The sequence below is a fragment of the Triturus cristatus genome, chromosome 4_1 (assembly GCF_964204655.1).
Source record: "Triturus cristatus chromosome 4_1, aTriCri1.1, whole genome shotgun sequence".
In the NCBI taxonomy this organism is placed as follows: Eukaryota; Metazoa; Chordata; class Amphibia; order Caudata; family Salamandridae; genus Triturus; species Triturus cristatus.
This window is the reverse complement of record NC_140585.1, coordinates 928,524,259-928,549,381: the sequence shown is the minus strand read 5'-3', so window position 1 is coordinate 928,549,381 and position 25,123 is coordinate 928,524,259. Positions and strand designations below refer to the sequence as shown.

The 25,123-nt window shown below is 48.7% G+C and overlaps 1 protein-coding gene across 2 annotated transcripts in view; it reads right to left on the bottom strand.

The window, feature by feature from the left end:
* SHANK3 (SH3 and multiple ankyrin repeat domains 3) overlaps window positions 1–25,123 on the bottom strand; it is a 2,151,740-nt gene that overhangs the window by 1,591,014 nt on the left and 535,603 nt on the right. For both annotated transcript variants that reach the window (XM_085653773.1, XM_085653774.1), the window contains one exon: window positions 12,248–12,571. In XM_085653773.1, the coding sequence (XP_085509899.1) occupies window positions 12,248–12,514 (267 nt within the window). In that variant the 5' untranslated portion in view covers window positions 12,515–12,571. The remainder of the gene's footprint in view (window positions 1–12,247; window positions 12,572–25,123) is intronic.

The following is a 25,123-nucleotide window of genomic DNA, read 5'->3' as shown; positions in this document are numbered from 1 at the left end:
CTTCAACATCTCGTCAGTGGTAGTAAGCACTATATAAATGCAATTACAATACAATGCAAACATCACACTGATCATTGGGGGTCAAAACGTTGTGAAATATCTGATTGTGCCACAACTGGGGACTGACACAAAAAGAGAATGAACTTATGAACTGAACCACCTCTGAACTTTATATATATATATATATCGTATATATATGCGCGCTCACTCCTTCTCCTGATACCGTTCTGGAAAAGCACTTGCAGGGGTCTTTATCTTTATCCGATATTTTGAAGTAGCCGAAACGTGTCATGTTAATTGTTGGCTGCATGAATTAAAAATATCGGATAAAGATAAAGACCCCTGCGAGTGCTTTTCCAGAACGGTATCAGGAGAAGGAGTGAGCGCGCATAGTGTACGCGGTTGCACCTCCGCGTTATAGCACCCGTCCGAGAGTGCGTTGGTCCAAGGTGCAGTGGAGCAAGATATATATATGTAACACAGAATGTAGTTTATGCCATCAAGATAAACAATCGGTAAAAGAGCGTCTACGCGTTTCGGCGCGAAGTCTTTGTAGGATATATATATATCCTACAGTAGACATCCTTGTACAATTTTTAAGCAATAATTCTTGTGCATATTTTATTTGTTCATGCGCACTCTTCCTTCACGAGCACCCATTTTGTACGGCGCATGGAGCACCCAGTTAATCTATGTGTGAAACTTTTTGGAGTTGTGTACAAATCAAATTGGTGCTTGTTTTTCATGAAAATGTGTGTATCTCTGGTAAAACGATTGGGCAAACGGGAGGATTTATAATATAGACTTCTCATACGCTAAAAGTTAAATAATGACTCTATCCAACAGAACCATTATTTTGAGTGGGGTGTGGCAGCAATATTCTGTCTAATGTGCGCTTTTGGGAGACATGCATGTGCCCAGTGGCGTCAAGGACCCCCCCCCTTTCACAGCTTAAGCGAGGGTGGTGTTGAGAATTATAGTTATTTATAATCTTGTCCTGTCTGAAGCACTACAGACAAAAGCTCTTAAAAATGAAAAGTAAAGAAAAAGGATAACAGAGATGAGGGGTTAACAACTGCAAACAAATTAAGAGAAAAAGAGAGGGAATGAAAGGGAAGGAGAGAGGGGTGGAAGGAAGAGCGAAAGGAAGGACATACGGAAACAAGGAAGAAAGTGTGGAAGAAAGGATGGTTGCAAAGGTAAAGGGACTGATGGATGGAGGGGTAAAACAAGATTTGCATTGATGGGTGAAAGAAAGTGGCTGGAATGATGAAAGGCTGGATGAATGGGTGGAAGGATGACTGGACGACTGATTGGAAGGGCAGAAGGATGGATTATTGGTTCGATAAAAGGACGGTGAATTGATAGCTGGATGAATAAAGAATGGATGAATGGTTGGACATGTGATTGGGCGGTTGAAAGGATGGATGCAAGACTATAATGATGAAAGGGAGGATGGATGGGATGCAGAAAGGATGGGTGAAAACGTGAAGAGATGGACGGATGCATGAAAGGCTTAAAAGATGGAGAGACAGATGGACGGAAGGCAGGATGAAGGGACCTCCTCTAGAGTGGGAAGAGTTTGCTCGCTTCACTCACTTGATGGCTTTAGATGGATGGATCAAGGTGGGGAGTATTTACATTTTCTGGCTGCTCCCTTGCATGTGCCAGATGAAGTGCTGCAGAGGTGTGTGCTGTTATAGACACTGGTGTCTAATGGGTTGGTGTTTGTGTCTGAGATTTCTTGAAACATTCTTGGCTTTAGAGGTGTTGTTATTTAGTCCATCAAAGGAACGAGAGCATCAGCTTCTCTAGCAGGGCAGGGTATCTAAAGACCTGCTATGCATTGCATACATGCAGTATTTCTCTCACTTTGTCTCACTTGGCCTGGCCTGATCAGGTCAGCCGGCTGCTACCTCTTGTCCCAAGGAGCATATTTCGTTTTTTTTTTTAGGGCTGGCTTCAGACAGCTTTAGCTGCTTGGAAAACCTTAAGTCAGCAGGTCTTAAAAACAGCACAATAAGAACCACAGATAGAGGCCAGGCTTTGGGCCAGCCCTCTTCAGTTATGGATTTTGATGTATGTTTCATTGTTTGTCATTGCCTGCACAGATTGTTCGTCAAGGCTGTCATGTTGTGATGGCTGCATTGCTGTACTTGTGTTCCCGTTCCTTTTGTTAAACTGGAGATGTGACAAGACCTGCACCTTGTAATCATGAACTTGTGTATGTTCTTTCATGTACTTTTTTTGCTGGTACAAAGACATTTTAATTTCAGGTTTGTGTTTTTTGTTTAGGAACTAAGTGACACAGAGTTATTCCCTTCCAGCCATTGCATGTTTTTTTTTTACTTTACTGTTGTGATAAAGTGTTGTTGGATTTACAGCTTTTTTTTCACAAAGTAATTACATGCAAGCACATAAGATTTCTTAAAAGTACAATGAAAATACTGGCCCTTCGTCAGAAGTCTACAAGGTAAGCTTCACCTTCTGACTCATTTTCATAACACTCTTCTTAGAGGCCAATGCTTTCTGTTCATTCAACTCCCAGCTTCTATTTTGTTGTCCTCAAATGTTTCTTCATTAGAACATTTTCTTTCTCGGACAACTGGGGGCAACACATACAAAGTCACCAACCTATTACAAACCCTTCCCTGATACAACCCCCAGCTTCTGCTCAAATTAAACGTCAGCAAGCCGAGCACCAAGGCCGGTAGTATGACCAGACACTTTGCCTTCTTTTCTTGCAGGCTCTTGCTTCCTCTTTGTGAAGGTTTTGCCATCTTTTCCTTCCTTTGTCTTTCTATCTGTGTGTTTTTCCTTCTTTTGCATTTGGCAAATATCTGATAGGGAATTGTGAGTGCCGGTGCATCCCTCCAGCAACCACGTGCTCAAATTAAGCCCTGGCTTTGGTTATGCTAAATGCTTGTTCCAATTGCAGTGTCTGGTTCCCATGCTTTCCTCTGTCACTGAATTGCATTGTGTTATCATTATGCATGATTTCTCCGCACGCCTAAGGATCGCCTGACAAATGGCCACGATATGTCTAAAGGGACATCAGTTCTAAACAGGGAGACCAGAAAACAGGGAAAACCTTCCTCTTATATTGTGAGGTAAAGTTGTATGCCCGGTGCACTTTTTCACCTCTTGTTAAAGCCATCATTGCTCTCTAAACTTTTGGGGTGTGTAGTTACCCAATCTTCCAGTGCACAGCAGCCAAAAAGGAGCTGGGGGCAGTTTACGTTATTAGTTCTGAGTTCTGCTGTTGTGCCTGGACCAGAAGGGTGTGCTCCAGACTTGGTTCAGGGGCTTGTAGGAGCATCTTACAGATGAAGAAGAAACCAAGGCAGTGTGAGGGTCAGCTCCAAAGGCAGTGTAGGCAAACTTCATGACTTGAGGGCAACTGTGCCTGATATGGGGAGGAAGGGCGGCCTTAATGCTATTCTACATTCAAGGTGGCTTTAGATGATCATAATTCACTACAGCAATGTGCCCAAGGCTTGTATATTACAACAGGAAAGAGCCTCCTTTGCAGTTTGGGAGCCCAACCAGCAGCACTAGAAGCCCAACACTGAAGGAGACACTGTGAAGTCACCGGACAAACACTAAAGGGAGTCCACCAAGGAGCAATCGACCGAAACCCTCTTGAGGCACCAACATGGGACAGACTGAACACTAAAGGGATTCTGTCCAGGATCAATAGAAGCCAAAAACCCTGGAATCACTGGTAAGGCACAAGCAATGTCTTCAGTGCAAATCTGCTACACATTCACTCCTCCTGTACACGAAGCCAGACAAAACCAAGACCCAACATTTAGAATTCCAAATGAAAGCAGGCAGACTCTAGATCCAGGCCAGAATTGAGATCAGGCCCAGGTGTACCCTAGATCAGGAAATGATGTCTGCTTGCCTCTGGAACGGTTAGATCAGGCTGCATGAATGCTGTTAGGTCCAAGTCCAGGATGCAAATCCAGGGATGCAGCTTCATAGGAGAGCAAACAAAACTCATTCATATTCCTTTGACCCACAACATTATTCCAGAAAATGCCACTCCAACCACCTCACCTGTCCTAGTAACACATTTTAATTTTTCCAGTCCAATTAAATCTGTTTACTATGGGAGTGTAGTAGCTACCTACACATCCTTATCGTGCTAATCTCCCACAACAAGTTCAATTAGGGCCTTTGTCGGGGTGAAACCATCTGTAGTGCCCTCTATCTGGGTCTCCCAAAAAAGAACATCACACACCTTAAGCTGGTGTAAAAGAGAACAAAGCTGGATCTCTGAACTGGCTCTATGACCCTAATTATGAGTGAGATGCAGTTTTATGAACTCCTGAACACACCCTTGTTCGCGCAAAGTTCGGAACTCCAGTTGTGCGGAGTGTACCATACCCCATAATTACCAGGTACAATAAAGTCTGCACTTTTTGTTACATTTTGGCTGGTCAAATCTGTCAGAATTTAACAGGTGGGAAAAAGTATGGTATTTACTGTGGGAAAATCGCCATGTTACTCCTCAAAAACTGAGAATAGTTACAATTAACCACGCCAAATTAATTTCAAACGTGGGCTGGCGTAATTTGGCCTTTGGTGGGAAAATACACTGGTGGGCTTAACATGTAAAGGCCTAACCCACAACGCCCCAAAATACCCAGTGCAAAAATTGCATATCTTAAGGGAAAACAAACTCCAGTAACCAAGAAGGACTGGTGCCTGAAATCCCACAATTAACTAATGAAGTGCATCTCATGGACACAGATAAACGCTTGAATGATAGAACTCCTATTCAACTAATGCACTACTCCTAAAATATGAACACTGATTGTGTTTCGAACTATGTTAAACACACAGGGGCTCATTTACAAGCCGCTTGCGCCACTTTTGCGTCATTTTTAACATGGGAAAAGTGACGTACGGGTGGCGCACGGGGCTTGTTAATAAGGCCCACTGGCTTCCCCTCGATATGCATAATCTCTTCACTTCTATCTCCTGGATTCAAGACAAAGACCTCACCGGGAGGCTCTGACTTGCCATCACCATTACCCCTCAGCACATTAACCTTCACCTGTTGCCTACCTGCTGTATATGGCAGGATGCTCCCTTCAGCCCTCTGTTGATGCCCAGCTGGTTTTCTACTACACAAGCACTACACACATACATCAGGAAAAACGAAAGTATAAACCCACTCACAGACCACGCACAAAACCTCGGCATCATCCTGGACGCCTCGCTCACCATGAGCCGCCAGATCAACGCCGCCTCATCATCCTGCTTCCACACACTACGCCTGCTCTGAAAGATTTTCAGGTGGATCCCCACAGAGTCCAGAAAGACGGTCACCCACACACTCACCAGTAGCAGAATCGACAACAGCAATGCACTCTACGCCGGCATCACACAGAAATTTCTCAAGAAACTGCAGAACATTCAGAATGCCTCCGCCAGACTCGCCCTCAACAACCCCCGCCGCAGCCACATCACCAGCCACCTGAGAGACCTCCACTGTCTCCCAGTCAACAAAAGATTCACCTTCAAGCTCCTCACACATGCCTAAAAAGCCATACGTGACGTGGGACCTGCGTATCTCAACCACCGCCTCGCGTTCCACGCACCCACCAGAGACCTCCGCTCCCCCCAAATGGCCCTGGCTACCGTCCCACGTATCTGCAAGACCACAGCCGGAGAAAGATCCTTCTACTACCTCGCAGCAAAGACCTGGAACACACGACCTCTCCACCTCGGGCAATCACCGTCACAACCTCACTTCAGGAAGGGCCTCAAGACCTGGCTCTTTAACTGAACCACAGCGCCCTGTCAGACCAGCAACTACCCTTACCCCCGCCTTCCCCTGCCCCAGCACCTTGAGACCGTTATGGGTGAGTAGTCATGCTTTACAAGACATCTGATTGATTGATTGATTGATTGATTGATTGATTGATTTAAATGATGGTTTATGGCTCCCAGGGTGAAAGAGAATAACCTTTGCCCTCATCTGCAGCTTGCACCACACATTGCCCCTGCTATGCTGCCAGTGATAGTAACAACATAACTACTAACCGTCACACTCCTACAACTGTGACAATTCAGACTAGTCCAGGCCCCTAAAGCTAAGAATGGCTTGGGTTGCAGGTAATAGTCATTTTTAGGTCTCGCCTGAGCCAGCGCATGCGCTGGTCTGGTGAGATTCATTGAGAGGGCTCCACAAAGTGCTACCAGGCCAGCCTAGAGCTACAGTGCATGTGCGCGGGCGCGCACACCGCACTTTACCGCGATTACTTTCACTTTCGCGGCCGCACGGCTGCTTTGATGTTTGATCGCGATCACTTTCGCAGCCGCACGGCTGCTTGGCATAGCCAATAGGTCTCGCTTTTGGGACCTTATAAGTATTTAGTTATGCAACTGTTGCATGGCTAAACACTTAAAAGGTCCCAAACGCGAGACCTATTGGCTATGCCAATGCTTGTTAATGTATACTGAATTAACAATTGACTGTCGCTGTGGTCATCTGAGACAGCATCACCTTCTGGCAGACTGTCACAAGCGACAGTGTTGACAATTAACTGCGGTGCCGGGCACCAGAAACCACCGGCTCAAATTAACAATTGATCCTCGCTATCTCGGAGTACATGTTTGTTCCTGAGAAGTGATGGGGCACTACCAATAAATGTATCAAACCACTGCTGAGAAGTGCAGACTCTCTTTCTTCAAATGAAAGAAAGCAGTCTCTCTCCCTGCAAATAAAAGTAGCGCAGGCTCTCTCCCTGCAAATGAAAGACGTGCAGACTCTCTCCCTGCAAATGAAAGTAGTGCAGGCTCTCTCCCTGAAAATGAAAGAAGTGCATGCTCTCTCCCTGCAAAGAAGTGCAAGCTTTCTCTATGCAAATAAAAGAAGGCAGACTCTCTTCCTGCAAATGGAAGAAGTGGAGGCTCTCTCCGTGAAAATGAAAGAAGTGCAGGCTCTCTCCCTGCAGAGAAGTGCCGGCTTTCACTATGCAAATAAAAGAATGCAGACTCTCTTCCTGCAAATGGAAGAAGTGGAGGCTCTCTCCCTGCAAATGAAAGAAGTGCATACTCTCTCCCTGCAAATGAAAGAAGTGCAGGCTCTCTCCCTGAACATGAAAGACGTGCAGGCTCTCTCCCTGTAAAGAAGTGCAGGCTCTCTCCCTGTAATGAAGAGCAGGCTCTCTCCTTGCAAATGAAAGAAGTGCAGGCTCTCTCCCTGCAAAGGAAAGGAATGCAGGCTCTCACCCTGAACATGAAAGAAGTGCAGGGTCTTGCCCTTCACATTAAAGAAGTGCAGGCTCTCTCCCAGCAAAGAAGTGCAGGCTCTCTCTCTTCAAATGAAAGAAGTGCGGGCTATCTCCCTGAAAATTAAAGAAGTGCAGGCTCTCTCCCTGCAAATGAAAGAAGTGCACGCTTGCCCCCTCCAAATAAAAGAAGAGCAGGCTCACTCCCTCCAAATGAAAGGAGTGCAGGCCCTCTCCCTCCAAAGAAGTACAGGCTCTCTCCCTAGAAATTAAAGAAGTGCAAGCTCTCTCCTTGCAAATGAAACAATAGCAGGCTCTCTCTATGCAAATGAAAGAAGTGCAGGCTCTCTCGCTGCACAGAAGTGCAGGCTCTCTCCTTGCAAATCAACTAGATGAAGGCTCTTTCCCTGCAAAGGAAAGAAGTACAGGCTCTCTCCCTGCAAATGAAAGAAGTGCAGGCTCTCTCCTTGCAAATGAAACAATAATAGGCTCTCTCTATGCAAATGAAAGAAGTGCAGACTCTCTCCCTACAAATGAAAGAAGTGCAGGCTCTCTCCTTGCAAATGAAACAATAACAGGCTCTCTCTATGCAAATGAAAGAAGTGCAGACTCTCCCTACAAATGAAAGAAGTGCAGGCTCTCTCGCTGCACAGAAGTGCAGGCTCTCTCCTTGCAAATCAACGAGATGAAGGCTCTTTCCTTGCAAATGAAAGACGTACAGGCTCTCTCCCTGCAAATGAAAGAAGTGCAGGCTCTCTTCTATACAAATGAAAGAAGTGCAAGCTCTCTCCCTGCAAATGAAAGACGTGCAGGCTCGCTCCTTGTAAATGAAAGAAGTGCAGGCTCTCTACCTGCAAAAAAAAGTGCAGGCTCTCTCCCTGCAAATGAAAGAAGTGCAGGCTCTCTCCATGCAAATGAAAGAAGCGCAAGCTCTCTCCCTGCAAATGAAAGATGCGCAAGCTCTCTCCCTGCAAATGAAAGAAGTGCAGGCTCGCTCATTGTAAATTAAACAAGTGCAGGCTGTCCCCCTGAGAATGAAAGAAGTGGAGGCTCTCTCCCTTCACATTAAAGAAGTACTGGCTCTTTTCCTGCAAATGAAAGAAGTGCAGGCTCTCTCCATGCAAATGAAAGATGTGCAAATTCTCTTCCTGCAAATGAAAGAAGCGCAGGCTGTCCCCCTGCAAAAGGAACACGTGTAGGCTCTCTCTATGCAAATCAAAGAAGTGCAGACTCTCTCTCTGCTAATGAAAGAAGTGCAGGCTCTCTCCATGCAAATGAAAGAAGTGCGTGCTATCTCCCAGCAAATCAAAGAGATGCAGGCTCTCTGCCTGCAAATGAAAGAAGTGCAGACTCTCTCCCTGCAAAGATGTGCAGGCTCTCTCCCTTCAAATCAAACAAGAACAGGGTCTCTCCCTGCAAATGAAAGAAGTGCAGGCTCCTACCTTGCAATTGAAAGAAGTGCAAACTCTCTCCCTGCAAATGGAAAAAGTGGAGGTTCTCTCCCTGAACATGAAAAAAAGTGCAGGCTCTCGCCCTTCACATTAAAGAAGTGCAGGCTCTCTCCCTGCAAATGATAGAAGTGCAGGCTCTCTCCATGCAAATGAAAGAAGTGCAGGCTCTCCCCCTGCAAATGAAAGAAGTGTGTGCTATCTCCCAGCAAATCAAAGAGATGCAGGCTCTCTCCTTGCAAATGAAAGCAGTGCAGGCTCGCCCCCTGCAATTGAAAGAAGTGCACGCTCTTTCCCTGCTAAGAAGTGCAGGCTCCCTCCCTGCAAATGAAACAAGTGCAGGTTCTCTTCCTGCAAATGAAAGAAGTGCACGCTTGCCCCCTCCAAATGAAAGAAGAGCAGGCTCACTACCTCCAAATAAAAGGAGTGCAGGCCCTCTCCCTCCAAAGAAGTACAGGCTCTCTCCTTGCAAATGAAAGAAGTGCAGGCTCTTTCCCTGCTAAGAAGTGCAGGCTCTCTCCCTGCAAATGAAACAAGTGCAGGCTCTCTTCCTGCAAATGAAACAAGTGCAGGTTCACTCCTTGCAAATGAAACAAGTGCAGACTCTCTCCCTGAAAAGAAGTGCAGGCTCTTTCCTTGCAAGTGAAAGAAGTGCAGGCTCTCTCCCTGCAAATTAAAGAAATGCAGGCTCTCTCCCTGAAAATGAAAGAAGTGCAGGCTCTCTCCCTGCAAATGAAAGAAGTGCAGGCTCTTTCCCTGCTAAGAAGTGCAGGCTCTCTCCCTGCAAATGAAACAAGTGCAGGCTCTCTTCCTGCAAATGAAACGTGCAAGTTCACTCCTTGCAAATGAAACAAGTGCAGGCTCTCTTCCTGCAAATGAAACGTGCAAGTTCACTCCTTGCAAATGAAACAAGTGCAGGCTCTCTCTCTACAAATCTAAGAAAAACAGGCTCTCTCCCAGCTAATGAAAGAAGTGCAGGCTCGCTCACTGCAAATGAAGGAAGTGCAGGCTATCTCCTGTCAAAGGAAATCAGTGCAGGTACTCAGTGCCTGACAGTGCCTAACAGTTTAGAGGGCTGATTGTACACCACTGCGATGCGTATATGCATCACACCTCGTCCTTATCAATAATAAATGCACCCCCGTGCAGCTGACCACTGCATGTTTCCTGGATGGGCTAGCAGTGAAGTGTAGTGCAGTGCAGCCTTGTGTGTGTGCACGAGTCACAATGAGCTCAGACCACTGTAAAGCCAATAATTCAATACCACACGTTTCACATTGCCAGAACCAACGCGCCACTGCAGTTAATCAGTGCCATCGCAGTGCAGCGCGAGACGTGAAACCCCACAGCTGGACCTGCAGGTCAGGCCGCACGCTCAGTGCACATTGCCAACTCCATCACTTCCGCCCGTGCCCCTCCGCCGCCCTGCTCCAGGGCACTCCAGGTGAACCCACGTTAGTGCTGCCCAGCTCAGTGAGGTAGCGAGGGTTCCACGGGCCCCGGTGCTACAGCGCCTGCTGCACCATTCATAGCTTCGCCCCTGGCTCTCACACAGAATTAAATGCCTGGAAGCGCTCACAGGCAGTGGGATGGACCGGCCTGCCCAGGCTGGCAGTACCCACACCAGAGATGCCGAGCTCTACAATGCAGTGTCTGGAAGCCCTCAGAAGCCGTGACAGGCGGGCACTCTCTGCCAGGCGCCCCTTGCCAACTGTCTGCTGAGCCCGACCAGCACCTCTTTAATCTGCGAGGCTGCGTGGGCTCGTTCTGGGCACTAGGGAGGCGATGACCTGTTCGCACACAGTGACCCTGCTCCACTCGTGACCTGCCTTCCCGCCTCAGGAACGGGGACTCCCTCCGGAGAAGCCCGCTCCGGTAATGAGCTGTGCCAGGCCCGGCCCCACCCGTCAAACACAGGGCACTCCGCGGGTGCGGGGGTGGAGCTGCTGCCCAGACACGCAGGGAGTACCCACAGACAGCGCGCCCACCAGTCACCAGACCGGTGAGGATACGACCCCGCGGGCACCGGAGGGCACCTCGCAGCCAGTCTGTGGGAGTCCCGCTCAAGCACTCCCGCCTACGAGCGCCACCTGCCAGCTCCGAGCGGATCTCTGTAATCGTATTTAAGACTGCATGCATGCACCATCTTTCAATAAAGTAATTACACATTTTCAGTAAAATATGTGAACGCGTTTAACTGAGCGAAAGCAGCACCGGGCTTCCACACAGACAGCCGACACTCCCCACTGGGCTTTCATTAACTGTTGCCCCCCCCCCCCCCCCCTGCAGCCTAACTCAGGACTGGATCATTCATAGCTCACTCACTCGCCAACAGGTTCGCTCACTTGCAAGCTCACACTACGTGCCCACTCGGTACCATGCTCACTCCCCACTGGGTTCACTCCCCATCATGCTCTCTCATTGTACTCGCTCATCAACTGTCTCTCAACGCTGTCTAATCACTGATGTACTCTCACTCACTGGCAGGGTAACTCACTTCCTGGGTCGCACTGTGTGCTTACTGCACAGCTCAATCCACATCAGACTCATTCATCGCGCTGCTCACTCACTAACACTCACCCTCATCTCCAGGCTCGCATGCCCTGACACTCACTTACCAATGACACGCGCTCACAGACAGGTTCACTCAACGACAGGCTCGTCCAGGAGTTCGCGGACCAGAAGGCTCCGTCCCCCTTCACACACCTCTGGAAGCTCACGACCAGGCTCCCGCAGCGCCAAGCTCACTCAGCCGTGGACTCATTTACTTACACACCTGGTCACCTGCAGTCTCACCTAGCACCGGGAGCACTCCCTCGCAGAATAGTTCACCATAGACTCACGCATCAAAAGGCACACTTACTCACACCACAGGTAAATCCACCTCCAGCCTCACGCACCGCCAGTCTCACGCACCCCCAGCCTCATATACCTCAAGCCTCACGCACTTCCTGCCTCACATACCTCCAGGCTCACGCACCTCCAGCCTCACGCACCTCCAGCCTCATGCACTCTCTGTCTCAAATACAGCCAGTCTCGCACACCACCAGCCCCACATACCTCCAGGCTCACGCACCTCCAGCCTCACATGCCTCCGGCCTCACGCACCTCCGGCCTCATATACCTCAAGCCTCACGCACTTCCTGCCTCACATACCTCCAGGCTCACGCACCTCTAGCCTCACGCACCTCCAACCTCAAATACCGCCAGTCTCGCACACCACCAGACTCACATACCTCCAGGCTCACGCACCTCCAGCCTCACATGCCTCCGGCCTCACGCACCTCCAGCCTCACATACCTCCAGCCTCACGCACTTCCTGCCTCAAATACCTCTAGCCTCGCGCACCTCCAGCCTCATATATCTCTAGGCTCACGCACCTCCAGCCTCACATACCTTCAGCCTCACATGCCTCACATACCTCCAAGCTCACGTACCTCCAGCCTCACATACCTCCGGCCTCACGCACCTCCAGGCTACACGCACCTCCAGGCTCACGCACAGCCAGCCACGCTCCCGGCCGCCCCCCTCGCCCGCCGGCCGCGCGCTTACCGTCTGCTGCAGGTCTGGGATCCCTATCCGGATGACAATCGCGTTGCCGGCGCTGGGCTCCTCCATCCGCGCCGGGGACAGCGGCTGGCCGGGGGGGCTGTGCAGGCTGCCGCCGTACAGGCTCTCGTCGCGCAGGCTGTCGCCCTTGTCTCCGTTGGTGGCACAGTGCGGCTGGGGCGGCTGCTGGGGCTGGGGCTGCGGCTGGGGCGGCTGCTGCTGCTGCTGTTCCGGAGTCTCATGTTTGTGGGTCGCTGGACGCAGAGGCATGCTCTGTGCGGAGAGAGGGAGTGTGCGAGGGCACTTCAGAGCGCCAGCATCACAGCACTGCACGGGGAGGGGGTGAAGGAAGGAAGGAAGGACGGGGAAAAGGGGGTGCAGAGGGAGGGGAAGAAAGTAGGGTTAAACGGGGTGGGGAAAGGAAATGCAGACGAGGAGAAGGAAGGATGAGAGGAAGGAAGGGAGAGGGAAAGGAGAATGGATGACAGCGAGAGGCAAAGCAGGGGAAGGAGGAGAGAGAAAGGGGGTGCAGGGGAAGAGGAACAGAGTAAGAAGAAAAGGGAGAAGGGGAATGAGATACAGGCGAAAAGGAGGAAGAGTGAAGGAATAGGAAGAGTGAGAGGGAAGAGTGAAGGAATAGGAAGAGTGAGAGGAAAGGAGAATGGATAAGAGGGAGAAAGGCAATGCAGGATGAGGAGGTAGGATGGTGAAAGCGAAGGCAGTAGAAGAAGAGGGGAAAGGAAATACAGGGGAGTAGAAAGAAGAGGTGGAGAAATGAAGTACAACAGATAGGGCGTAAGGAAGTGATTAATGAAGTGGAACGAAGGGAAGGAGGAAACAAGTAAAAGTAGAGAAAATGCAATGGAAGAGAAAAGAAGACAAGCGAATTGAGTGCAGGGGACAGGAAGAAAACGTGAGAAAGAAGGAGATGAGATGGTAAGTGAAGAAAGGAAGATAATTAAGGATAATGGTGGGAAAAAGAAGTGAGGAAAGGGACAGCAGTGAAAGACAACAAGAAAAAGGAGGGGGTGGAGGTCGAGGAAATGAAAATGATGGATAGGGGAAGCAAGGGCGGAATGAGGGAGGGGAACAAGAAAATGAGAGGAAACAAACATTGGTCGGAGTGAATGAAGGTGTAGAGAGGAGGAAGTGGAAAGAATAGAAGTTATGGAGGGATAATATGCAGGAGCGAGAGAGGGGCAGCGAAGCAAAGACAATCGGATAGATAGATGGAAGCAAAGGTCAGGGAAAGAAGAAGGACGAGAGAAAAAAAAAGAGGGCGAGGGTGTAAGAGGTGGGAGAGAAGTGGAGGGATAGAAAGGAGGGAAGAATCAGAGAGTGGAGGATGGAGGAAAGAGTGTAAGAAGTACAGAGAGGTGGAGAAAGGAAGCAGGTGGGAAGGGAATAGTAGAGAGGGGAGGTTTGAGATGAAATAGGCAAAAATAATAACAGGAGAAGAGAGAGAAACAGAAAGAGAATTAATTCGTCTCCAAAGCATAACAACACAGGCTTATGAAATGTTAATAACCCGGGGAGTGAGGCTCGACCAGAGCCGCGAAGCCTCCCCCCTCCCACCCCCTCGGAGCGGCCGCGGCAAAGACAACAACTTAACAAGATCTCCTTGTTTAATCTGCGTATTTTCTGACTTTAAATTATTCAGAGGCGGCAGGCCATCCTGAAATGTCACTGGAGCCGGCCGCCTGGGGAGAGGAGGGAGGAGGGGCAGAGAGCCGTCCCGGCCACACGACCCCGTGGCGCTGACAGCAGGGCTGGGGGCTCTGAGAGCAGCAGTCCCAGGCGCCGCCGAGCAGGCATCACGGACAGGCACCAAAGCTGCCCCTACAGGCAAAGGCCCAGCTGAAAGGCGCCTCCACCGAACCACGGCAGACCGAGGCCACACCCAACGCTAGGGGGTGCGCCACCCTCTTAAGGAGTGCCTGCCCCCAAGCGGTGTCCCCCAAGCAGTGCCTCACCCACCCCAAAGGGTATCTGGAAAAACCCACACCTGCCCCCAGAGTGCCCCGTCAGAAGGGGCCACTTCACGAAATCCTGAACTGTGCCCTTGAGCTACCACACAGGTGTCTCCACCCAGTCCCGAGAGGCGCTACAGCTTCAAGTGGTACAAACAACTAACCCAAGAGTGTCTGAGCTCCTAGAGGTGCCACACCAGTGGTCGAAGTGGGGGAAAAAAAGTAGGGGAACTGTGGGCGGAGAATCAGAGGGCGGGAATAACCTGGGGATTGGATCAGTGGGCGGAGTTAGAGGTGTGGCCAGAATTGGCAAAACATCCCAATCTTTAGTATTTGTTTGCCATTTTACTGACCAGTTACAGCTTATTATGTTATGTAATTCAACCAATGGATACACATGATTATTCAAGGTTTAATATGAGTTATTGACATTAAAATACATTCACAAAGAGGGATATGTTTCTAATCACAGAATGTCCCAAATATGCTTAAACATGGAAGCACAAGCCATTTGTTTGCGAGCCATGGAGTTTCTGTCGTCAGCAATATACACAGAGACAATCAATTTTACGTGTGTAAATCACTGTTTAGGAAATGTTACATAAGACAAAGGACTACAAGATGTAGGAGTCACATGATAACTATATTAGCAGGCAGTATAGTTTCATAGTGATTGATCTGGAGAAACACAAACTCAGAATTTAAAACTTAATACCATGATTGCGGGTTCTCTTTAATAATCATTGATTTCTATCCAAATGAACACTTTTTGCAACATTAGGATAATCAAAGGCTCAGGGAAAAAACCATAAAGCTCTAGTTTATACCTTGCAGTTTGTATGCAGATCTTAGATGAAAGTTAATAGCTCACTGCTCTATGTTAGGATTTTAACTTATAAACTGCAAGTAACAAAAGGATCTTACTGACAAAAGCAGTAACCCACTGACCTATTTACAATATGTGCACTTTGTGATGGGCATGGTACATTTTCTTTGCAGCAGGCACATTAACCCTCTGCGCTATCTTTCCATGAGTCAAAACTTCCACTAGACATAACTCCGATCTCTCTCTAGGAAGAAGTTTATTCACCGGAGTAATCATGACATTTTTATTATTGCTGAAAATTGCTGTAGGCCAGGAAGGAGGCAGCCAGTGTTTTTAAAACCATAATTTACAACGCCCCCACTCAAAGTCAGCACCCGTTGCAGTAACACCGGTCGCACCGCCCTGGAGCCAGCTCTTCTTAGGGGTCCTGTGACCTCAGTGACAGTCACTGTTGCTCTAGGGTCTGCTACTTCGTAGGCCTGCCCACAAGACTGGAGGTGAACTTCAGTATGGATTGTGGTGGGCAAGCCTTCAAGGTGAACCCACACTTGCCACTTCTAGGGTCCACCCACTGGTGCTAAGACACCAGGGCTTCTCCGGTTTTGCTGGGCCTTCTAAGGTCTAGCATGGGAATGTGCTCCCTCAGGAGAGTGGTCTGGGGGATTGTTCATGAAGGCTGAACCTGGTTTCCTAGTTCTAAATGTGGCAGCTCTGCCCCGTGCTACATCCGCTCCCTCTCTGAACACCATACTGCCCCACTGAGAGAAATTTACACTGCCTTCAACTACAATCCAATTTGACCTGCTATAAACAACTGGATGCGACTCAATTCAAATTACGCACTAGGCAAGAGCAATATGCTGCCTAAAGGAAAAAGTAACAACATCTTGGAAAAAGCAAACACTCATAGGGAATGAAAGATTAAATAAAGCACGTGAAATGTAAGCAGAAACAACATGGTGAACTTAACGCTTTTACACTCAATATTTAGAAATCAGTGAGTGCTTCTGCCTGAAAACTACAGGGCCCAGAAAGGGCCCATTTCAATGTCCACTGCTTATATGCTTACAAAACGTAAGCAGTATGGTTTAAAGAGACCACATTCGTGAATACAAAGCAGCCGTATACATTTTGTTTTCCAATCCACCCATCAACCAGGTATTGCAGTACCTCCAGGTTTGGCGCACTTCCCCAGCAGGGGAAAACAGCGCTTCACTGGCAAACTCGGTAAAGTGACGCTAATGTAAAAATTTTAAAACGTCATTTCCAGCAAAAGTTTTCTTTTGCATCCATTTCACAGGCGAACAAATGAACGATAGGAAGAAAGAGGATGAGAACCATTTCTTGAGTCATGGTTTTCGGTAAGTGAGGAGGAGTTAGACAGACAGAGAGGGAATAGGAGTAAGAAAGAGGGTGGGTGGGGGGCGGCAGCTGCCAGCGGCAGAGCAGAAGCGGACACCCTCCTTGTCTTGTCTGGGCAGGAAGCAAGAGGAGACCTTTTCCTTCTCTGCTCCCCGCCCGTCCCGAACAGCCACTAATGCCGAGCCTTCTCTGCAGGCCTTGGATATATCTTACGTCCCGGGACGCACGTTCAAAATAAAAAAGTAGGGGAATGGAAGCTATAGAATGAAAGAAGTAGGGGCACGCTGTGCCCTGCCGTTCCCGCCCACTTCGATCACTGTGCCACACCAACGTCAAAGGGCAACCATCCACCCCAAGGAGTGCCTACCAGAGAGGAGCCATCACCTAACCCAAGGTCCTCCCCACCAACCCATGAAACACAGCAACAGACTCATGTGACACCACGCCCACCCCTGGCCCAACCACAAGGAGCAACCACATAAAGCCCCAGGGAGGGCCCCACCAACCCAACCTGGTAGTGAACCAAACCACCTGCAAGGGACGCCACGAGCCAACTCATACACGTGTACCAACCCAAATGCAAGAGGTAAGTTCAAACCAACCCCAAGAGGTGCAACTCTCCATTCCAAAGAGGTGCATCAGTCTAACCTATCCCCTAACCAAGCTCCCACTCAATCCCAAGGGGGCCATACACACCGGAGCAGCCCCAATGAAGCACCCCAGAGAGGTAGCACACCAAACCTTTAGGTAACCTCCTACCAAGTCCCAAAGAGTGACTCACACAAGTGGTGCCTCCTGCCCAGCCACAAAAGGGCCTCTGCCTCCCCACCCACAGGGGGCTCCCCATCCAAGCTCAAGTGGACCCCCCATATACCTTCAAGGGCCCCTCCCATCCAAGCTCAAGAGGAACTCTCACTCCACCCAACCCGAAAGGTGCCCTAACCCCAACCAATGTGCAACCCATCGTCTTCTAGTCACCACCATGTGCTGTGGGCTATTTCATTTATTGTATACCGTGCAACACTACATTGAACCTCTCCTACAAAACCTCTGTTCGCCATTTATGTCGCCAAATTGATTTGGCAGCACGTAGCCTTTAAAAATGTGCACAGAATAACAACAAAAACATTCTAGGTTTTCTGTCATGACAACAACATGCAATGTTTTATATTGTGTCTTATGCTATGTTAAGTTAGGTTGGTATAGCACTATCTGAAACATATTTCCTTGTAAGAGTGCCACGTGCATTTGAATGCCATAAAAGGGGGAGGGGCACCCTCGTACCCTAGCGCCCCTTCGTCTCGCACGCCCGGGTGTGCGCGGCTCGCGGCGGTGCGCGTGGCCCTGCGAACGGGAGTGGCCCGGTTCCGCCCGCACGGCACAGCCCGCGGCCTCAGGGCGGGAGTGCAGCAGGTGCATTCACTCCTCCAGTCTGGGGGGAGGGGCATGAGGGAGACGCCGCAGAAGAGCTTCATGAAAATCCATTCTAGGCCAATTTGTGTAGTTTTAGCCCAATTTAGAAAACTCATTTATAAACAATGCGCAGGCAGCAAATCACAGGGAGAGGGAAGGAGCGGAGAGAGAGAGAGACATCGGAAGGGAAGAGTTAGGCAGCGCGAGGGGGGCGGTGAATGGTAAGGATGTGACCCAGCAGAGGAGCCCGCAGGAAGAGAAATGGAGTAAACGAAGGAAGAGGAGAATATTAAGAATAGAGAAAGGCAAGGAAAAAGGAAGGCATAACGAGCCAGAGGAGGGAAAGAGATGGCTAGACAAGAAGGAGAGATGGACAGGAAAGGGGAATGAGGGTGACACTTATAGGGAGAGGGGTGGCAACATAGACAAGTGAGAGGGTTAGAGGTGGAAGGGGAAGTGAAGAATGGGGGAAGACGCCAGGCAAAACCAGAGGGGGAAGAACAGAGGAACTGAGATCAAGGAACTGGGAAAGGATGAAGTCAGGCCAACTTAAGAAAGGGTGAGAGAACATGGAAGTATGGAGGAGAGAGGGTGGCAGCAAGAGTGGATAGAATTAGAAAAGGAGATGAAGAGACGGGAAGGAGACATAAAAAGGGGCAAGTGAGGAGAAAAAGAGAAATTGGGCATGCAACAGAGAAGAACAATGAGAGAAAGACTAGTGATGAGAGAAGAAAAGAGAGAGTAGGAAGTGGAGGTGAGACCGTAACAATGTCAGAACAGACAGAATAAGAGACACACTGAAGGAGAAGAAAGGTAGGGAGGAGGAACGGCAGATAAAAGGAGGGCAAGAAACCAAAATGGCGAACAAGGGATTGATAGTGAGTAGTCTAAGACAAGAGACATCTGAAAGAAAAAAAAATAAAGCGATAGGTGGAAATAGGCCGGGAGTAGGGTAAAGTTGGGGAAACAATCCGAAAAAGAGGATAAGTAAAAGAGGAGAGACCAGGAAAAGTTGGAAGAGGAAGGGGGTGAGACAGGGGGGGGGGGACAGAAGCAGGGAGGAAGAAAGGAAAGGAAGGAGAGTGATTGGCTAGGGAAGAAGCTACTAGGAATGATCAGAAAATCAACAAGCATTTGCAATGCAATATGTCTCGCATTTACGCGAGTTTGAGCTACTGACATTGCAAATAACAATGGCTTTTATTTTAGATGAGGGTCTGAGGGCTGCACTAAGATTAGGAGCAGGAAAGGAAGCAGAATAGAGAAGAAGCAAGCACAGAAGAAGGGGGGCTGTGAAGGTGCAGGGAAATTATCTAGAGATGGGAAACAATGAATCATGGGGTCTCATGCAAGCAAGAACAGAGCTACTGACAAGAATCTAAGTGCCGGAGGCAATGGAATAGTTGTGGGGCTGCATAGTGGATGAAGTGAAAGGATATTTCACTTAGGTTGAGACGTCAAATCAAATACGTCAAAGAAGAAATAATGAAGGAGACTTAAGAAGGCCCTCGGAACCTTGATTACAATGCTGTTTAGAGGGTCTGACAGAATCAAGTGCCAACAAGACTACAGTTTAAAAAAGTGGAGAAGTACTTTTGCTATTTGCATAAGCTTCAGAAACGTATGCATCAACTAGATACATTTGATGACCATCAGCATAACCTGCTTAGCATTTCATGGTAGAGATTCTAAATGCCTACAGTAAGAAATAATAAGATAGCATAGCTCTTACTAACGCGACAAGCAACACATAGGTAGCTCTTCCTCCCTGTGCTGCCGAAAGCACTCAGGATCTTACCCCTCTAAAACATTAGAACCATACAAGAGCACAAAAATGTTCAGCACAACACTGAAAACCTGGCTCTTCTCTCACCACTTGAAGTAGTTCACTCTTAGCACACACTCGCTTTCAGCATGCTCACAACCACCCCAAAAACATAACCCACTAGCTTGGACACCCCTCACATAGACAGTAAGCCCTAGACCACTCACAGCTAAAAACGTACACTATTAGGGTACAAAACGTACCACATATCCACAAAAACCCTTGCTGCGTAAGAAATGCTGATCTGAACACCATACTACCAAAGAAAAGACATGTTCACTGCCTTCATGTAGCTAATCCACTGTGACGCAGCTCCGAAAACGTATCTAGGGTGCAATTTATTTCCTAATAAGATAGTTCAGTGGAATGCGGCATCCAATACTGAGATAGGTGTAAACTGAAGTTTACACGTTAGACTCCCAAAGAGGGTACGCAGCCCCATTCTTCCAGACCTGATAAAACGGGAACCACGCACTTGGCTAATAACAACACTTGATATGCAGCGGTTTGAGAACTGTCTCGAAGGTGCTACGAATCACCCATCATGTAAAAGCTAGTAACAGAACAACATTAGTAGCCCCTTCAATCCTCTGATGAAGCATGCCAGAGTGACCAGAGCCATACCCAGAGGAGTATTTCCAGTATTTCTGTCGTTCTGGATACCAGGAGCTGTGATGTGAACTGGAGAAAATGCTTCTGAAATGTTAAAATAAATTAAGGATATTTGTACCTTGTTCAGGATTTGAGCAGAGGCAACCCAGCCCCATGTTAGTGCTCTTGTAAGCAAGGGGTGAAAGCCCCTTTTATGTCCAGCCAGGAAAATGTTGGCACTCAATCTCTGACCAAATATTGAAAATCGACATCTGTCTCCAAGCATTAAATGGTGTGGCTCTCCCCAAGACTTTTACCACAAAATTCAGAGTATTATCTGTGTGTATAAAAGGATAAGTAGTATACGTAGCTGCACCTATACTCACACTATCTGCAGAGCACATGATTAAGTACTGCTACACAGGCTGCACTGTGCCTGGAGCACGTCTCTAAAGCTCGCCTACCTCAAACAACAACTCCAACAGAGGACATACTTCACTGGAAAACGTTTCAACCATGCCCTCCGGATTGCCCCAGGCCCAGGTACCAACGCCAACGGGAGGTGCTTAGCAGTCTCAGGAGAGAAAAGAAGAGCTCTGCAGATGTGACACTACAATACAAGACCAGTTCTTGCCCATGAAGGCTGCCAATAGGGTGCCCATGAGGGCAACCAGCGCTCCTCGCGGGCTGCGTTCCACTGTAGCCAACCGATGGGTGTGCCAAATGAAAGAGACGTGATCAGCTACAACACTGGATACTCACTGCTCCTACTGAAGGCACTCATGCCTCTTACTGAGGGATAACTTCGACACAGGAACTAGTCCCCATTCCTTCAAAACGGGGTGGGGGGGTGGGGGTAGTCTGAACTGCTCACATGCTCAGTGTCCCGGCTAGGGAGGGACATTCATGAACCATAACCCCATAGGACCTGCCGCCTCAGCCAAACGCGGTTCACGCTGAGAAGGGTGAAGAACCTAAAACAACAAGCTTCAATCGATTACCAGTACCTTAGGAATGCACCGCTCTTTCAACGCTTTCGATTTTTACTGGTTATAAATTATTGTATATTGACGACGCTACTGACCTGGAACGCCTAATAGAGAAACATGAAAGCCTCAATCCTACATAGAACAGTAACTTTGACTACCTGAAGTATGGGTCAAAAAACAGTAGGCGCTAGTGTGACAGATGCAAGTATTAGTGTCCGAATTTCTGAGTCAAGATAGATCGGAATGTCTGTGGACAGGCAAAATTCTGCTGTGTCTCCACTTTCAGCAGGAAGTGGAGGGTTCAATGTTGATGTTACCAAAGCAATCAGAGTTGGTTGGGTTCTGGTGAAGAGGAGCCCACAGTGAGGCGGGCTGAAGTCATAGCCGCGGGTAGATCCAGTGTGTCGAGGAAGACGTTTACGTGAGTGCGCCGCACACATCAACTTTAGATAGAGGTGAGGCGAATACTGTGTACCTGGAAGTCCAAAACGACACCAAAAACAGTACACAGACTAATGAGCATCTAATTTCTATAGAGGATGAAGGAGCGGGTGTACTATCCAAAATGATCTGCAATTAAAATATCTCCCTCGACATCCCCTCATTAAAGCCCCACACCGCCACAGCTCAGTCTGATGTTTCCCCCAGACTGTTAACGTCTTTGTTTCATCCCCGCTTTTCCCTCTGCTCTTACCTGTGGCTGCCAAGGTCGGTAGCACAGAGCAGGCACTGGATCCGAGCCTTATAAGGGATTTCGCTTTTGAGAGAATGCACAACTCCTTCTAAAAAAGTTCATTCCTCCCCTGGAGCTGCCGCCATGTTAGCGCTGCGTCACTGGAGTCTATGGAAGCTGGGAGGGATCAGCTGCGCATGATCTACACAGGGCTGTCATTCTTGGAACTTGGTCCCTGTGTCACGGCTAGACCGGGGTCTCCTTCCTTCCTTTACTTACGAGCCACAGGCTCAGCCTTTTATCAGCAGAGGGAAGGGGCAGCTTCTACGCAGAGGGTGAATAAGGTGAATGAAACAGAGTGCTGGTGCTGAAAGTGAGAGCGCGCCATGTGCGTTGATCAAGGCGGAAGAGAGGCTTTGCGCGAGCAAAAGGGACGCCGTGCGCGAGCAAAATATCCAGTCCAGGTGGGCGAGCCGAAATGGAGACGGGGAGGGAACAAACAAGCCTCACTCCAAATCAAAAGCTAGCGTTTAACATAAAGTGTGACGCGCGCCAATGAAAAGCATGGGCGGAGCTTCGACTCTACTTCCGAAAGCAACCCGACGACAATAGATCTTGCAGAGTGAGCAGCGCATGCGCTGTGTCGCTAGGTGAGACCTAAAAATGAAAGTGGGAGTGGCAGCGCAGAGGCACTGATAGGTGCAAAAATGGAAGAAACATGGGTTAGAAAAGAAAGAAGTGTAATTGTACGCCCTGTCACTTTTTTTTTTTAACTTTCTTTTCCAGTTTGCATCATTTCAAAGAATACATACATGCAAATCAGTTCACCATTAATTACAATATCATTGTCGCTTTAAGCAAACATTGTCTTTTAGAATTGTAATTTGGACATGCCTATCATGGCTGGTATGAAGAAATTTGTAATGCAATAATGTCGTCTCCCCGAAGGCCTCCCTCCGCCCACAACTGCTGTTGTCCCCCGGTATCGCAGGGATCCCGAAATAGTGAACGTAAATGGCCAAGCATTCAGGACCTGCCATGTCTGTAGAGAGGCACCTGATTCTAAATGAGCCAAAAGGATTGAAGCCTTTTACCCCACACCCTCCGGAACAATACCATGGTCGAGTTGAGAGTTGGAGGCCTGTCTCAGACCCTCCACATATGAACGATATGGGCCCAATATGTCTTTAGGATGGGAAGAGCTGGGCATTAAGCTGGCATAGACCTCGCTATTGACACTACAGTAGGCCAGGCTACGCAGCCAACCCTGAACGGTAGGTGCGGATTTGCGGCCCCAATGTATTGCTACCCCTCTCTTCACCAGCAACAGAGCCAGTGATGCGAACCATCTAACCCCTTTGGGGAAGTTAACCGTATATCCCAGTAAGGCCACAATCGGAGTTGGAATGAGGGGCAGGTTAATCATTTTCCCTAGAGTGTTGTGTATGTGTTCCCAGTAGGGCTGAAGCTTAGGACATGTCCATGTAAGATGTACAAAGTCTGCATGAGGTGCCGCGCATTTCTGGCAGTTATGTGGTCTGGATGGATCTAGTCTGTGCGCTTTAGCAGGGGTGAAGTAAACTCGGCGTAAAAATGTAAAATGAAGAAGTTTTTGCCTGCTGTTGAGTGTGACTTCTTTTGTTACTGCACAACACTTGGCCCACTGATCATCGGTAATCGGGCGGCCCAAGTCTATCTCCCAGTCGTTGCGGACCTTGTCTACCGGCCTCATACTAGCACATGTTTTATACAATTTAGAAATTAGATGCGCACTACTTGGGCTCTTAATTATCAAAGTAAGAAGGGGGAACGATTCTGGTTCTATCGGGAAATTAGGCAGTATGGCGCGCAAAGCTGACCGGATGCGACCTAGTACAAAGCTATCCATAAAGCTACTGTCTTGGAAACGGGCGTCATCTACAAGTGAAAAGATGTGGCCCTCTGGATATAAATCACCCAGTTTGGAAATATCGAATGTAGTCAAGGTGCGCTGTAGCAGCCGTTCTCCTGTTATCGGCAGCCAGCGAGCATTTGGAATGGGTAGGGCAGAGGAATATAATGTTGCGGTGATGGTCAACCGCCTCAATTTATCCCATGCCCAACTTGTAGTGGAGACACTTTGCATGTCATAGGGGTCTCTAGGGAGGCCCATGGGCAGGACAGTGGATATCCGCTCCGGCAGAAAAAGTCAGCTTCAGGCCAAAGAAATGGTATCCTGGCATCTGGATGAAACCATGCATGGGCGTAGCAGCATTGGGCCACCAGATAGTACAATTGTAGATCTAGGACACTATGCCCCCCTCTGTCATATGGTAGGGTGAGCACTTGTCACCGAACACGTGCCTGCTTCCCTCCCCAGACCAATCGCGTAAGGTGTGTGCGCAATGTACGAAAAAAACGTTCGGGAGGGGTATGGGAATATTGTTAAAAAGGTATAAGAATTTGGGGAGTATCACCATCTTTAGTATCGCCACTCGGCCCGCAATCGACAAAGGCAACCGCAGCCATCTTTCCACCTGAGCCTCAAGTGCGCCAATGGCCTGCCCATAGTTTAAGTGGATGATCTGGGCAGTGTCTAGGTGGACATGGATCCCCAGATATTTGACCGAGTCCATGCACCATTCCCATGGCTTCGTGCTCGAAGTTAAAGGAAAAATTACTGATTTGTGCCAATTGATGCCTAGGCCAGAGAAAAGGCGAAATCTGAGAATTTCTCTGATGAGCGGTTCTAAATTTACCTGGGGTTCCCTAACATAGAGGATTGTGTTGTCCACGTAAAGCGAGACCAGGAGAGGGCCGGTGTTAAATTGTAACCCCCGCTGCAAATGTCATTCCTGAAAATGGCGAATTAACGCATCCATGGCCAGGATGAACAGTAGATGGGACAGGGGACAGCCCTGACGCGTACCACGGAAAAGCTTGAAGGGTCGGGAGAGCGTGCCCGTTCAAGCGAAGTCTCGCAGTGGGTCTGCTGTATAATAATGCGGTGGTGGCAATAAATCCCATGGGCATGCCCATATGGCGCATCACTGAAATAAAAAAGGGCCACTCCAAGGAGTCGAAGCCTTCTCCGCATCTAGAAGGATGGCAGCTGCAGGGACCTCAGGGTTAATCCTGTGGAGGACTGCAAAAAGTGTCCTGAGATTAAGCGAGGTGGACCGATGGGGGACAAAGCTAGATTGGGCCGGAGATATTATAAACTCCATTAATTGGGACAGGCGATTGGCGAT